The sequence below is a fragment of the Triturus cristatus genome, chromosome 2_1 (genome assembly GCF_964204655.1).
Source record: "Triturus cristatus chromosome 2_1, aTriCri1.1, whole genome shotgun sequence".
In the NCBI taxonomy this organism is placed as follows: Eukaryota; Metazoa; Chordata; class Amphibia; order Caudata; family Salamandridae; genus Triturus; species Triturus cristatus.
In genome coordinates, this window is record NC_140581.1 from 827,471,451 (window position 1) to 827,486,898 (window position 15,448).

General features: G+C 45.4%; 1 protein-coding gene across 3 annotated transcripts in view; it reads right to left on the reverse strand.

Moving 5' to 3' along the window:
* ERCC6L2 (ERCC excision repair 6 like 2) overlaps window positions 1-15,448 on the reverse strand; it is a 1,253,563-nt gene that overhangs the window by 687,319 nt on the left and 550,796 nt on the right. For all 3 annotated transcript variants that reach the window (XM_085632896.1, XM_085632894.1, XM_085632895.1), the window contains one exon: window positions 11,146-11,262. In XM_085632896.1, coding sequence (XP_085489022.1) covers window positions 11,146-11,262 — 117 coding nt within the window. The remainder of the gene's footprint in view (window positions 1-11,145; window positions 11,263-15,448) is intronic.

Sequence of the window (15,448 nt, forward strand, 5' to 3'; positions counted from 1 at the left end):
GCAGCTCATCAGGGGCCCACCCCCTTTGTCTACAAATCTGCAAACGCGCCTCCTGGCACACTATTTGTTGGGGGACAAACTCCCCTTGGATGCTAAGGGTCCCCACGGGCCAAGAACACCTACTGTTAACTCCAGTAAGTACCACACAGCGAGATTGCTGAGATGCCGTTGGAGGTCCCACCCCTTGTCCACCACTCTGAAAATATGCCTCCTTGCGCACTACTGGTTGGCGGATGAAGTTTCCTTGGATGCGGAGAATAGTTGAGGGCCAAGAACCCCTTATGTTACCACGAGTAAGACACACACAACAGGATTGCTGGGAGGTCATTGGAGGCCCTCCCCCTTTGTCCAGCACTCTGCAAACACGCCTTCTGGTACACTACTGGTTGGGGATGAAGTACCCGTGGATGCTGAGGATCGCCGGGGGCCAAGAACCCCTCCTGTTACCACCAGTAACTCTCACACAACACGATTGCTGAGAGCTGGTCGGAGGCCCCGCTCCCTTTCTCCATAACCCTACAAAAGCGCCTCCTGGCACACTACTGGTTGGAGGATAAAGTCCCGTTGTATGCTGAGGGGCTACTGGCAGTCAACAGTGTGGAGTTATAATTTTGTCTGAGTTTACGTAAGTAGAGTGTTTTTTGTTTTGTTAAAAACTTTGGCGTCATTTGACGAATCTGCATTAAACTTTTTTTTTTTAAACAGGTGCATTCACTTAAGCTCTTTCCTGGAAAGTTTAGCTCCAATCCATCAGGAGGAGGCCAATAAAAAGAGGGGCTTGCCAAAATGTTGATATCCCATGTTACTTCCCCTAGGAAACTTTGCTCTCTGATACAGACAAAAATAGAAGAACGGAATTAAACTAAATTTGGCAAAAAGTTAGATCTTTACTCAAAAAGCGTGATTTCTGTGATTTGGTGTAAATCCACTCAGCTGTTTTCAAGAAATTCATGTTTAAAGAAGATTTTCAGGTTGGGGATTGAAGGGGTTGAAACTTAGGTATAGCTGGGCAGTTGATCCCGTGCTACCAAATATGTCAAAGAAAGGCCCTTTGAGTGAAAGAGAGAGATTTTAACCTGGTGACTATTTCTGTACGACAGGACATAATCGTCCCGGTAACATGGATATGAGGCAGAGGTCCGAAGAAGATCCCATTGAGCCAAAATGAAAACAAAAACTGCAGTACTGTGGTAATAAATATTTTTTTATATAGGTAGGCTGGCTGGCCGGTTCCCGCATTTTTCAATTATAGTCTCCCCAGTGAAGGGCCAGGGCCCAGGGGAGTTGACGCATTTTTACATTTAATATTTTGGAAGGGGTAGTGCATTAGGCCTCCTCCCCGAGGCAGAAGATGCTCTGGGTACCCGCCATCTCCCCAAGGGAGAGGTTTTTGGGAACCCATCCCTGGGAACACCAAAGGGAAAAAGGTGGGATGCCATCGCGCAGTCCACACTTTACGGTGTGCCTTTCTGTTCCTCATGGCTTCCCGCACCAACACTGAGTGTGCTGGCAGGTGGGAAGCTGGTTCGACAGCGCTACCAGTAGCTTAAAAAATATATATGTAAGGCTCTGAGTGTCCCGAGGGGAATAGGGGCACCAAAACAGTTGAAATAAAAGAAAAAGGTGTGGGCAGGAGTGGGGTTCCATGTCAGCCTGGAATTTTTTGGGGGTAATGGGTGACCCCGGTGAGACCGAGGCACCTAGAATTTTGTTTTAAAAAAAGGAGAAAATTCTGCACTGTATCCTATGGCTCCCGTGGCACCACTATCCATGATTGCCTGGAATGTCCATGGTCTTGGCGACAAAATAAAGAGGGGATTGGTTCTACAATACCTAAAGCGGTGCGCCCCAATGGTGGCTCTGCTGCAGGAAACGCACCTTACAGGGGCCACATGTAGGGCAATGGATAGATGGGGGTTTAAAATGGTAGTTCACTCTGCGTTCTCCTCAGGCTCTAGGGGCGTGGGCATCTTAATTAAAAAGCAATCACCATTGATAGTACACCAGACCAAGACGGATGACCACGGCCGTTTTGCGGCTATAATAGGCTAATGGGAGGGGCGGGCTATAAATATCGTATCAGCCTACATTCCCCCTGCGCTGCACGCGGTGGCACTCCCGGCTCTCGGCGTGTTCTTAATTGGTCTTCCGGAGGGGGAACTCTTGATTGGGGGGGATCTCAATGCAACTATAGATGGCGCCCTAGACCCCCATCCGGCGAGGGCGCCCGCGTCGGGCACGTCCCGCCATGGGGACTTTCTAGAGGCGCTGGGACTCTCTGATGTATGGAGGTGGCACCAGCCCACGACGCGGCAGTTTACCTTCCACTCTGGGGTGCACCACAGTCTATCCAGAATAGATTACTTTCTAGCCCCAGCGAACTGGCGATATCGAGATAAGACCCAGAGGGATATCCAATCATTCCCCAGTACAGATGACGTACTCTTACCACCATGCAGCCCAGAGACGTACCTATCCCATCTACCCGGGTTACTTGCAGGTCCCAGAGATCAAGAAGGCGGTGGTTAAAGCGACAAAACACTATTTTCAGGAGAATGTCCAGACAGTAGACTCCCCAACGCTTCTGTGGGAAGCATATAAGACTGTAATTAGGGGACAGGCTATAGGTTCGATCACGGGGCATAAACGGGAGAAGCAGCAGGAACTACATGATATGGAGCTGGAATTACAGGACGCCGAGGCGCACCATACCAGCAACCCGACGCCAGATGCAGCTCATCAACTGCATCTTAAGCAGCAGCAATATAAGGGACACCTTGAGGCGACGACCAGGTCTCGTCTGACGGCCGCGCAACATAAGATATATCAAACCTGGGATAAAGCCGGAAAACTTTTGGCGTGGCTAGATAGACGGGAGCGGGGTAATAAGGGGATAGCGAGGATCCAGACAGGGGAGGGAACAATCACAACGGACACACGCACAATAATACATACATTGGCGGACCACTTCCAGCAGGTGTATAAGTCATCATCGGAGGTGTCACTTGAAGTGGCGCTATCATATATACAAGATAATCCCATGCCTAAGCTTACTCCGGAGTCGGTCCTCACGTTGGAGGCGAGCCTCACAGTGGAGGAACTGCAGGTGGCGATTGGATCACTACAATCCGGCAAGGCACTGGGACCGAACGGTATACCAGTTGAACGATATAAAACAGTAGCAGGAACCATAGCCCCGCACCTGCTCCATATGTACACCGACTGCCTGAAGTTGGGCGAATTACCACCAGATCAACAAACAGCTACAATAGTGACAATACCCAAACCAGGCAAGCCTGCTGAGGAATGCACCTCGTATCACCCGATATCATTAATTAAATTCTGGCAAAACTATTGGCGATTAGGCTAACGCCGCACCTGCCGACCTTGATCCACCCGGATCAGTCCGGATTTATGCCAGGCAGAAGCACGGCGTTAAACTTGCGGCGCCTACACGCGGTAATGGCCTGTGCCCCTTTTTTACAGGAACCAGCAGTTATACTCTCCCTGGACGCCAGAATGGCGTTCGACATGGTCGAGTGGCCATTTCTGTTCGCAGTCCTTAGCCATATGGGCTTCGGCCCCAAATTTTGTGCATGGGTCCGCCTTCTGTACACCAAGCCGGTAGCGCACGTTACGGCTAATGGGCACATCTCAGGGACTTTCCTCTTGAGAGGGGCACGCGTCAGGGCTGCCCCCTGTCCCCGCTGCTTTTTGCCCTGGTACTGGAGCCATTGGCGGTGTGGATAAGGTGGGAACCAACGATAAGAGGACTCCAGTGGGCAGCAGGGTGGGAGGACCACATCTCCATGTATGCGGACAACATTCTATTGTATATGGCCTCCCCCAGGAGTTCCATATTGGTCCTCCTCAATATTTGCGAACTATTCGGACGGGCATCGGGGTATACCATCAACTGGTCCAAATCCATCTTGTATCTGCTACATGGTCCCCACCACAACTACCTGCAGGGTGCCTGCTACAGATCGCGGTCGATGCATTTAAATATTTAGGTATCTATGTTACGGCCGACCCTGAAGGCTTCTTTAAAGAAACCTACTGCCCCCACTGGAGCGTCTGAAAAGGGACGCAACACACTGGGGATCGTTGCCGCTGACTCTTCTAGGGAGGGCAGCACTTTTTAAAATGATGGCGCTCCCTCGATTCATATACGTATTGGAAAATGCTCCATTCCCGATACACCCAACCTATTTTAAAGCAATTGCAGCTCAGGTCTCCAACTTAAAGTGGGGAAACAAACCGGCACGCATAGCGCAAGCCAAACTGGTGCGAGGGTGGTATGATGGGGGGATAGCGCTCCCCAATATACATCTATACTACTGGGCAGCGCAATTAAAAGTGATTAATCAGTGGCTACATATGGCACAAGACGATCCGGCATTTAAGGCTGACAGGATTCAATTAGGAACGGGAAGTATGCTGTCCCCCCTCTATAATAAGAAGCAAACACGTACGTTAATAGGGCCCACGAAACACACAGTCACCATATGGCATGCAGCACAGGCAAGGCTGGGCTGGCAAGGGGTCATAACCCAACTCACTCCATTATGGGACTCAGGGAGACTGGGACGACTCAGGAATAGTAAGGGCTTTGATCAATGGGATGCCATTGGCATATCCACAGTAGGGGACATGTGGCATAAAGGGGGGTGGCCACCTTCGAGCGCCTCCAGCAACAGTACGATTTAGCGCCCACTGAAATATATCGGTATACACAGATAAAGCATGCACTCACAGCGGCACTGCCGCCCGGTGTTCTAGTCCCGGAAGCCTCCCCTCTGGAGGACAGGTTACTGACAGATCATATGCCTAAGCGAGCTACGTCATTCACTTACCGCAAGATAGTTAACAACCTACCGGACCCTACGACATCTCTTAGGGACCAATGGATCAAAGACGTGGGTGACCTCGATGACACAGAATGGCAGGAGGCACTGTCCTCACCAAAGGAAGTGGGTATACCCTCAAGACTTAAATTAGTACAGCTTAAAATTCTGCACCGCACATATTACACCAGCTGCACTGTGTTCAAGATGGGCAGAGCCTCACACCGGTATTGTCTTAGGCCGTGTGGGGAGGAGGGTACCTTTTACCATACGATATGGCAATGCCCGAAGATTAGGGCCTATTGGGTGAAAGTGATGAGAACGATTTCACAGGCAGGTGGGGTGTCACTCCTGCCGGAGCCCAAGAGTTGTCTACTAAATGTATGGGAACCAAACGACTTAACAAAGTTAGCGCAAGAGTGGGCAACGCTAGGGATTATGACGGCCAAGCGTAACATAGCACAGAAATGGGGGGCGGGGGAGGTGCCATCACTTAGCGCATGGTGTGTAGATATGGACAAGGCCATGGTAGCGGAAAAAACAGTATTTATTAACCGCGGCTGCCCCCAAAAATGGAGCAAGATCTGGGGAGCGTGAAATAAATACAGATGCAACATCTGTGACCCACCCACAGAGCAGGCGGAAGAGAGCACGGATGGGGACTGATATGGAAGAAGGAGGATGGTTACTAGGTGTTGCGGGGTATGCAGTTGCCATATTATGTTTGAACGCAATGGTGAGCCAAAACTGCGATTTACTGCTTACTGCTATGTATGTTTCACAAATAGGAAAATCTCTGCCTTGTTGCTGTTTTGATTTGTTAACTAAAATAATAAAAACAAAGTTCCCCCCCCCAAAAAAAGGAGAAAATGAGTTGCTGTCTCACCTCTTCAGAACTGATGCGGCAAGGCTGCTCATTAAACATTTACTGCAACCTCCCGGGAGTCTCCCATTATGCCCTACATCGGCTTTCTTTGTAACACTATAGTTGTCGTGCTGCCCTAAGGATGGGGAACCACCAACGATTTATAAGAGCTGCAGAGAGCACAGCAACCCTCCAGAAATGTTTACAAAAAACTGTCCGTCTTTTGAGTTACTGAATACATGACCCAAGGAAAGCTTAGCATCATTCCTAAAGTAAATCGAGCTGGATGCTCTTCATCTAGACTTTGGGGGCCCTTGTGGTTTGTCTTATGGCTCCATTTTGTGGTCTGAAGACTGTGATAGCAAGTCTCAAACAAATGCTTATGGTTGTTTTGAATAAAAACCCTTTATTTTTCAAACACATTTGTGACAATAGTTATTATTGAGCATTGTCATGTGCGTATTTATAAGGAATACATTGGATTATGGTTAATGATAAATTATTATGGTGACTTTATGAAAAAGGTCTCCTTTATATATGTTGATATGTTGACCCCCTGAGAAAGCCAATATGCCATTTATATTTTGGTGTTCTGACCCGTTGGCAAAGACGGTAGCCTGCTTTACTTAAAATCACACCTCTTTATATTGTTACTACATTGTTATACATTAAAAAAAATCTCTGAAATTCACTGAAACAAACAAAGGTTAAGGTGACGGTATAGTTAGGTGAAAATGTTAGTTGAAATGTAACATTTTAAATTCTAAAAACCACTGAAATTCACCAGTTAAAATAAAATAAAGTAACAAAAACTCTTGTGGACTGCCTTGCTTTTCTTCACACCCGCAAATCCACCACAGAGTTGATCGTTAAATGGAAGTCTTTGGTACGATTGATGTAGAATGACAATGCCCTTTTTGGATTCAGGTGGTAGAGTCTCTCCTCTTTCTCCTCGTCCTTGGCAGAGTGGAGTTAAAGAATGTAGGCAATTTGATGTTCTGTACGACATATAAAGATGTGATCACCTTTGGTAAGAAGGAGGCACAAGTCCTGAGGACCAGCTTATCCGTGAAAAAGGAGGTGTACGGGGGTTAACAGAAAGCACCTGCAATTCGCTAAACCTCCTGGCAGATGTTATAGCCACAAAGAAGGTAGTCAGCAGTCTCAGAGGGTAGCTGTGCATAGGCTCAAATGGTGAACAAATTAAGAAGGTGAGAACTAAATTAAGATTCCATTGAGGTAGAGTGAAAGGTTTAGGGGAATACATATGCTACAAACCTTTCAAGAAAAGAATCACAACAGGTGACTTAGACAGGTAGGGTTGATCCGGCAACCACAAGAAAGCTGAAATGGCAGAAAGGTGCTCTTTAACTATGGCCAAAGCAAGGCCTCTGCGGGGCAAGGGATAAGGCAAACAAAAGGACTTCAGACAAGGGTGCAGACAGAGGATCAATGAATTTGGCAGAACACCAAGCCACAAATTTGTCCCATCAGCAACCATAAATCATTTTCGCGGAGGGATTCCTGACTGCCAGAATGACATCACACACTTCGGAGGGAGGTCAAATACCCTCAACTGTCACCGATGGAGAGTGTGCAGGTTTGGGTGCAGGACCTTGCCCTGTTGCTGCAACTGGAGATCTTCCCACAATGGCAGCCTGATCAGAGGACATATGCTAATGCTGATGAGTTTGGGATACCATACTCTCCGTGGCCAATCCGGAGCTACTAAGATAACTTGGACCTGGTTGTTCCCGATCTTCTTGAGAACTCTAGCCAGGACTGGTATTGGCAGAAAAGCATGCAGGAGACCTGCACTCCACTAGAGACGAAATACATCTCAGAGCGAGTTTTGCCTTGGAAACTCCAGTGTGCAGAAGTGCTGATATTGGGTGTTCTCGTCGGTGGGAAATAGATCTAACCAAGGTTCTCCTCAATCTCTGAAGAGATTTTGCACCACCTCCGGGTGGTGACACCATTTGTGATCCGCGAGGCATCGACGACTCAGTTTGTCTGGTCTGGCATTCAGAGAGCCTGCCAGATGTTGAAACACCAGGAAAAAGTCCTGAAGTTTCAGCCATGTCAAGAGATGCAGGGCCCCTTGACACAGGATCCATGACCCCACCCGCCCTGCTTGTTTCAATACCACATGGCGGTTGTGTTGCCCATGAACATCTGAACCAGCCTTTCTTTGACTGAAGGAAGAAAGGCTTTCAACGGCAAGCGAATCATTCCAAGTTCCAACAGGCTGATGTGGAGCTGAGAATTTGACAGAGATCAAAGTCCTCCGATCTCCACTTTTCCCAAATGGCTGCCCAACCCAGGAGTGGTACATCTGTTACTTTTGTAAGTTCTGGGTGGGGACGGGAGAGAGGTCTGGCACTGACCCAATCCCGGTCCATGGGCCATCACTACTGATCTAGCTGGACCAGGTCCGAGAGATTCTCCTGATGCTGCGCCCTCTGAGACTTGAGATCCTACTGCAGAACCTGTATATGCCAAGGAGCATGCTTCACCAGCAGGGCAGGCAGGATGGGGATAAGGAAGTAGGCATCCTGCAAATCCAGTGCTACCATACAGTCTCCAGGGTCAAGGGTAGACAAGGTGGGCATCTTGAATTTTTCCTTTTTCAGGAAGTAGTTGAGAGAGTATAGATCTAGGATAGGACGGAGGCCTCCATCCTATTTCAACACCAAAAAGTAGAGGGGAAAAACAACCACAACCTACTTCTGATACTAGCAACCTCTCAATAGCTCTTTTGGCTAGAAGAGCAAGCACTTCCTGCCGCAACAGTGAAAAGTGGTCCTCCATCAGCTGACTGGGGGACAGTGGCATGGGTGGCAAGATCTGTTGGAAAAGTAGCGCATAGCCCCTCTAGACAATCTGAAGCAGCCATCTGTATGAAGGGATTAACCACCATTGGGGCAGGTGGTGCTGAATCCTGCTACCAACAGGGTGCCAATGATGGTGTGAGGTCAAGTTAAAGGAGCTTTGAGGCTGCGGCTGCTGGGGAGGGGTTGGTGAGGGTAGCGGATTGGGTTGGCCTCTGGTCTTGATTCCTACGAGGCTTGTATGAGCCACATTCACGGCCACAAAACGACTGAGGTGCCTGGTAGCTGTGGCTAGAGGGAAAGAATGCAGCTGATAGGCACTAATGAAGCAACGGAAAGGGCAGAAGGCAGAATGCAGGGTTGAGGCACCTCTGTCAAGACCTTGGTCTTGACCTCAACCGTGGGAAACTGAAGGTCCAGGACTCAGCAGCCCTCCGGACTACCACTGCAAAGGAAGCCCCTTCTTACCTAGCCACTGTGGGAGGAGAGAGGAGACCAGTATCTGGTGAGAAGTCCAGACTACTGGCATCAGCCACGTCCACATACCAGGAGCCAGGGAGTGGGAATAGCCATAAGAATCCTCGGATCCCCACCATTTGTGCTCTTCAGAGGGGCATTTAGGGAAATAGGGATCCATCTCCATAAGGGCCTGGTCAGAGCCAGAAACTATGTTGTGTGACACAGGTCCATATCAGAGTCAGGAATCACAATGGGTTTGGCACCACTGGAACAGTCTCCTGAGGAGGTTGCGAAGCCGTGGCCTAGGCCGACCCGGATCCATCAATGGACCCTGAGGCCCTGACGGGCGCCAAGGGCAAACCCAACGGTGGAGCCCTAGTCAGAGTCCCTCCTGAAACTATGGGATCCGCAGGCACTCCAGTGTGATCGGGCCACCCAAAAATAAGGCTCATGGCCTCCTAAAACTCCAAGTTGGGCGGGGGTCACCTTGGGAAACTTGGGGAAGCACGGAGAAGACCCAGTGTCAGGCATGAGCTCCACAAGGATGACCAGGTAGAAGGGCCTGGACTTGTGGCACCATTCTCGCTCCTCGTTCAATTAATGGGACCGGCACGGAGAAGTCAAAGAATGCTGCAACTTCTTGGATTTATTCTTGTGGGGCTTACCTGAAGAAGTCCGGGATTGTGACTGACTGGCACGAGCGACTCCTAGAGCAGTCCCGGGACGTCCCTCACGAACGGAACTTAGAGTGGTACAGTGTTGTGTGGCGTGTGGCCAGAAGCTTCATGGACGGCTCGCGGATGGCCTTTGGATTTATGGTCCTGCAATCCCCACAGGCCTTGGAGTCATGGTCCCGTTCCAGACACCACCGACACACCAAGCGAGGGTCTGTCACCGATATTTGCCTGTGATAGGCACCACAAAGTATGAAGCCAGTTGGTTTCTTCTGCAACAAACTCCAGAAATAGTAAATAAAGGCAGGAAAAGGCCTTTACAACAAGGTTTTTACCACTTTATGCCTTTACCATGCATTTTTTACCACACACGTGTTCACCACATATATATCATTACAACACATGCCTTTACCACGCATTTAAGGTAAGTTGGAGGGTGTGGGGGTCTCCCATTAAAATTCATTGTTCTTATATATATATATATATATATAAACAATGCGTGGTAATGGCATGAGTTGTAAAGGAATGCAAAGTATTTCCCTGTGTTGTACTGACATACAACCAAAAAAGGCACACTGGTTGAAGTTGACAAAAAAGTCTGATAGGAGCTCGTCCGGATACAGGCTGATGGCATGGATAAAAAAGAAACTGAGGTCAGCGCACTGGAGTGGCACCTATATAGGCAGCGTGCATGTCATAGCTCGTGTGGATGATGCCAACTATGCCACGCAGAGAAGAATGACACCACCTCCTGGCACAGAAGGGGACTGCAAAAAAATTCTGGATCCAGTCTTACGCCTGGGGAATATTCTAATTTGAGGCATCTGCAGCTAGATAAGTAATTGGAGACAATTTCTAATGGGAGAACCAAGATAAACTATTTTAACCTTATTTCAAGGTAGTGAAGCACCTATTTCAAGATAGCTTTGCTTCTTGTATGTGTAGGACGAGTAAGGAATAGGAGCATGGATTTGTAAATGACTTGTTTCTAGTTTTTTTGACTGAAATGTCAACTACATTTCCTGGATGAGTATATACCCATAGATACTTCTTCTAGGCATACAGAAGCTAGATATAGCATTACCCACCCCCAATTTTAAAATATATCAACCAAAACATACAAAAAGACATACATCTACATGTTTTGTTGATTTGCACAAGTAATACTTGAGAATAACATCATTAGAGCCTTTGAGCATAAGGATAAGTAGAGGCAATAAGAGGGGCGTTACGGCACTCTTCTTTTACAAGGGAGCATCCTAGATAACTTCTATATAACTATTCATCTTTGTATCACTTTATAACATTATAACATTACAGATATACACAGCTCCCTAAATGGAAAATTGACATCTGAATTAAAATTACTGTCATATATTTCAGTACAATTATGTTTCATTCTTTCTTCTATACAGTGTCACAATCTACAAGTCGTCATGTGTACATTTAGAAACAAACTGAAGACCCACCTGATTTTTGCTTGTACTGCTGTCAGTTTGTAACAGTGCTGTATGATTTGCAACCTTACGAAGGATTGCAAGATAACTGAAATACAATGCACTCACAGTTTCCCCATGAGCATTTTTCTGTAACAACATAAATTTAAAACTTAATACAGGTTCATTCATTTAAATGAAACACATTAACTCTAAACAAATAGTCTTCTGATCATAACCTGCTAAGGTCTCATGGAAATATATATTTATGTTAAATTACAAACCTGCAAGCAATATTAATCCTTGTTGTTGGAGCAGACCACACATAAATACATTAGTCAAGGGTGATATAATAAAGCACTAATCAACAAACATTTAGTTACAAGGCAGAAATGTCACCCTAAACAAGTATAAAACAGAAAGAAGTATTGTTGACAAGTGTAGTAATGTACACTCTTATGGAATGATTTGGAAAGTGTAGAAATGTAAGATCCCCTGAAAATCCCCCAGTTAAAATTACAGTTGTGGAGAAAAATAGCTTACAACTGCATTTTGTAAGATTATACATGTATGATTCTAATGGTATTTGTATAGCGCAAACCCAGCTTGGGGGCCGAGTGGAGACAGCAGGGGACTCACGAGCAGGTATGAGGGCAGAGATACAATTCATGATAGTTACAAGAGAGGAAGGCTGTACATCGGTTCCTATTATTACAAATTTCGTTGTAAAGGCATGATTGCTAAAGGGATATTGGTAAATTGCATATCCCAGTCCACCTGCCCTGTGCATTATCACCTGATACACCAACCCTGTAATCCATCCCGCCCCAGCCCTTAAAACTACCCTGACCCCTCACCCTAAGCCCTAAAACTTTGCCCCCTACCAAAAAACTATCAGCCCTGAGTCCTGAAATACTACCCCCTACCAAAAATATGCGTGGGTAAGGCAGATGCATGGTTCAGGCGAGAGTTGTTCCATTTGCGGGCATATGGTGCGATTGGCTCAGCCCAGGTTGTAAAGGCAGTTTCCCGGATGATGAGGCAAAGTAGTGTGGTGTCTGTGTATCTATATCACATTTTTTCATTCTATGGACTGCTTATATAAGCTATGTAGTTACTTATTAATGTAACTTTCAATGTATTGTGTGAAGACGCCATGTTTTTATTGGAACGTTTAGTGTTCTGTATTGGAATGTACTTTGTTGATAATTAAATGTTTATAACCTTTGGAGGAATCTCTGGGTCTTTTTACATCAGTACTAATGCTGCTCCTGTTACTACAATAAACTACTACTTCTGGATATCTACATTGTGTTCCTGTGTGTACCTGATGCTTCATATCTGTCGACAAGGAGTCTATTGGAGTTTTGTTGCAGAATATAAAGGTACTGTTCTGTTGTGTTTATTGCACTTTTGTCTTCTCCGGAACACCGTCCCCTTTTCCCCTCTTCTCGTCATCAGCTGTCCGTTCTAGAATGCTGACACTGACAGCTGATGACAGAAGCGTGTGGATGTGTTCCCGGAGCGCTTGACCTGAGAATACCTGTGTTGGTCATTCAATAAAACTTTTCGTACTCAATTACTTTAAGTACGGCGTTTACTTAACAATTTATGGCGACGATCAACCAACACAGAGAACCCACGGAGTGAAGATTTACGAGAACAAAAATGTATAGAATTTTCAACGGGAAAGGTGTCACAAGCTACAGCGGAACTAAAACAGGTGGAATTCTTGTAACATTCTCTTTAGTCTTTCCTTATTCTCTCTTCTCCTCTTTGTATTCTAGAATACTTTTTAGTATTCTAGAATACTTCCTCTCTGTGTATTCTGGCCTACCTCTCTTCAGAGTAACAGCTGTTTCCCTGCAGGTCCGTTTATTGAATACTTCAATTAAAGAAGAACTTCTATACTTCCGATTCAGAAGTGATTATTGCGATTCTACATATTTTGGTACCAGGAGTGAAAGGGATGAAGAAACGTCTCGTCTTCCATCTACCCTAATTCTACGGATCTTGGTTATCTACTTCAAAAGAATCTTCACTCATTTAAATCTGCGTTGCCTCTACGGACCCACAGGATATGCTCCGTCAGGTGGGATAGTTTGTTTGCATCGCGCTAGCTTGTTTTACTTTGAACTTTGATTTGTGGCGCGATACAGTGGGGAAACGTCCTTCGGTCAATACGCGCTATATTTAAAAACGCGTGTCCTAGCAACCGACCGCGTTTGAAAGCATGCTCGCTCTCATCCCATCACGCGCTGGCACACGCGCTACGAACAATGAAGGATTTACGGTCTCTGGCCCAGCGCGAGCTCCTGTGATCCAGCACGAGCTTTCTAACGACTGATGACGCATGGTGTTTATATGTATCCTGGCAACTAAAGCTTTCCTGCATTCCAGTCAGAGCGAGTGCTATTCAAGCCTCGTGTATTGGAACTTTCCTTTGTTTCTGCTGCACATTTGTCTCCAAGACATTCTACTCTCTGAAATTCTTTCTTAACAAAGGCTACATAGCAACAGAACTCTGTGTTGCTCTCAGACTTTACCAAATTAAGAACATTCTTTATTGGAATACTTCCTTCCAGCATTTTAACCTTCCAATTAAGAAGGTTGATTGTTCTACTTATAAAAGCTGCCTGTTCTACATTATTCTTCAAGAAGAATCTCAATAATAACAATATAAAGACCCTTAGAGGAACAAATTAAGTAATAATTTTATTTTAATATAAAAAAAAAAAAAAAAAAAAAAAAATTGTTTAAAATTCTCCAATTTTTCACATTCTGCAAGTATTCCATTTCTCATCTAAGCCATTTCCTCTTCGGATAGTGCATTACATCCTCCACCATTTCTACAAAGGCCAGGCAAACCAGAATTTGAGTGGAAACAATGGATCCACATTTTTGAAAATTATTTGGTTGCCATCGATGGAAAAGAATTCTCTCCAGAAAGGAAACATGCTCTCCTTTATAATCATTTGGGTGTTGCAGCACAAAAGATTTTTGACAACTTACCTCCTTTTCCAAGACCCTCTAGTGATGGAACCTGGAACATTTACATTGAGACACTTGGAAAACTTAAGAAACAATTTTCAGATGAACCAAATGTTCTCTTGGAGAGACACACCTTATTTAAAAGAAAACAAGCCAGTGATGAATCCGTAGAAGAATATGTAGCTGCTCTTCGAGTTCTCGCCTCTACTTGTGAATTTGACAATTACACCGACATCTCTATTAGAGATCAATTTGTTTTTAATTGTTTTTCGAAGAAAATGCAAGAACGGCTTTTGACTTGTCGTAATCCATCATTATCCGAGGTTATTGATATTGGAAAAAGTATTGAGCGTTCTATAGTTTCTTCACATGCATTGTCAGGTCATTCTCCTATTTTCTATGTTTCTGATAATCCAGATTATTCTACTGTCTCTGCCATCAGAGTTAACAAAGAGTATAAAAGGTCTTTCTGCTTTCGCTGTGGTAACAAAAACCATATTGCAAATTCTCCATCTTGTCCTGCCTTAGGAAAAAAAATTTGGCAAATGCAAAAAAACTGGTCACTTCCAAGAATTTTGCAAATCTCGACGTACATTTCCTATTGTTAAAGTTCACAGTGTGGAATTAATTAATAATTCTTCTTCATCATCAGCATCTTCTGGCTCTGATTGTACCAATACCTTTTCCAATCTCATGTTATCCATTGATGAACCATTTGATTCCACTGATTTTGAACGTCCCCTTTGTCAAGCTTTCATAAATAACAAACCCTTACAAGTTATGGCTGATTCTGGAGCTCCCATCACAGTATTGGCTGATACCACTTTCTTTAACAACTGGGGCCACTCCATCGCACTTAAAGCTCCTGACATTTCTCCCAAAGCCTTTGGTGAAAAAGATATTGATTTGCTTGGTTTCTTTATCACTTCTCTACAAATACTGGGAAGATCTACTGACACTAAAGTATATGTTGCAATCAGAGGCAGAGATCTTGTAGGTTGGAAGGACTTAGCCAGGCTAGGCATTATTCTTAAACCTGGTCATAAAAATCCTATTGTCTTGGGAGACCTTTCTTTATTGTCCATTGACAATTGTGTGGAGAAAATGTGTTCAATTGACACCTTAAATAATTTCCTTCTGTCTTCAGTGATAAAATTGGTAACATCAAAGGGTTTGAGCATATCATCAGACTTAAGAAAAATGCTACACCTGTAACCCACAAAGTCAGACCCGTTTCCATTAGTGTCAGGAATGACCTTAAGGTACAATTAGAGAAGCTCTCTGCAGATGGTATCATCACATCTACTGATTCCTCTGAGTGGGTTTCTCCCATTGTTCTCGCTAA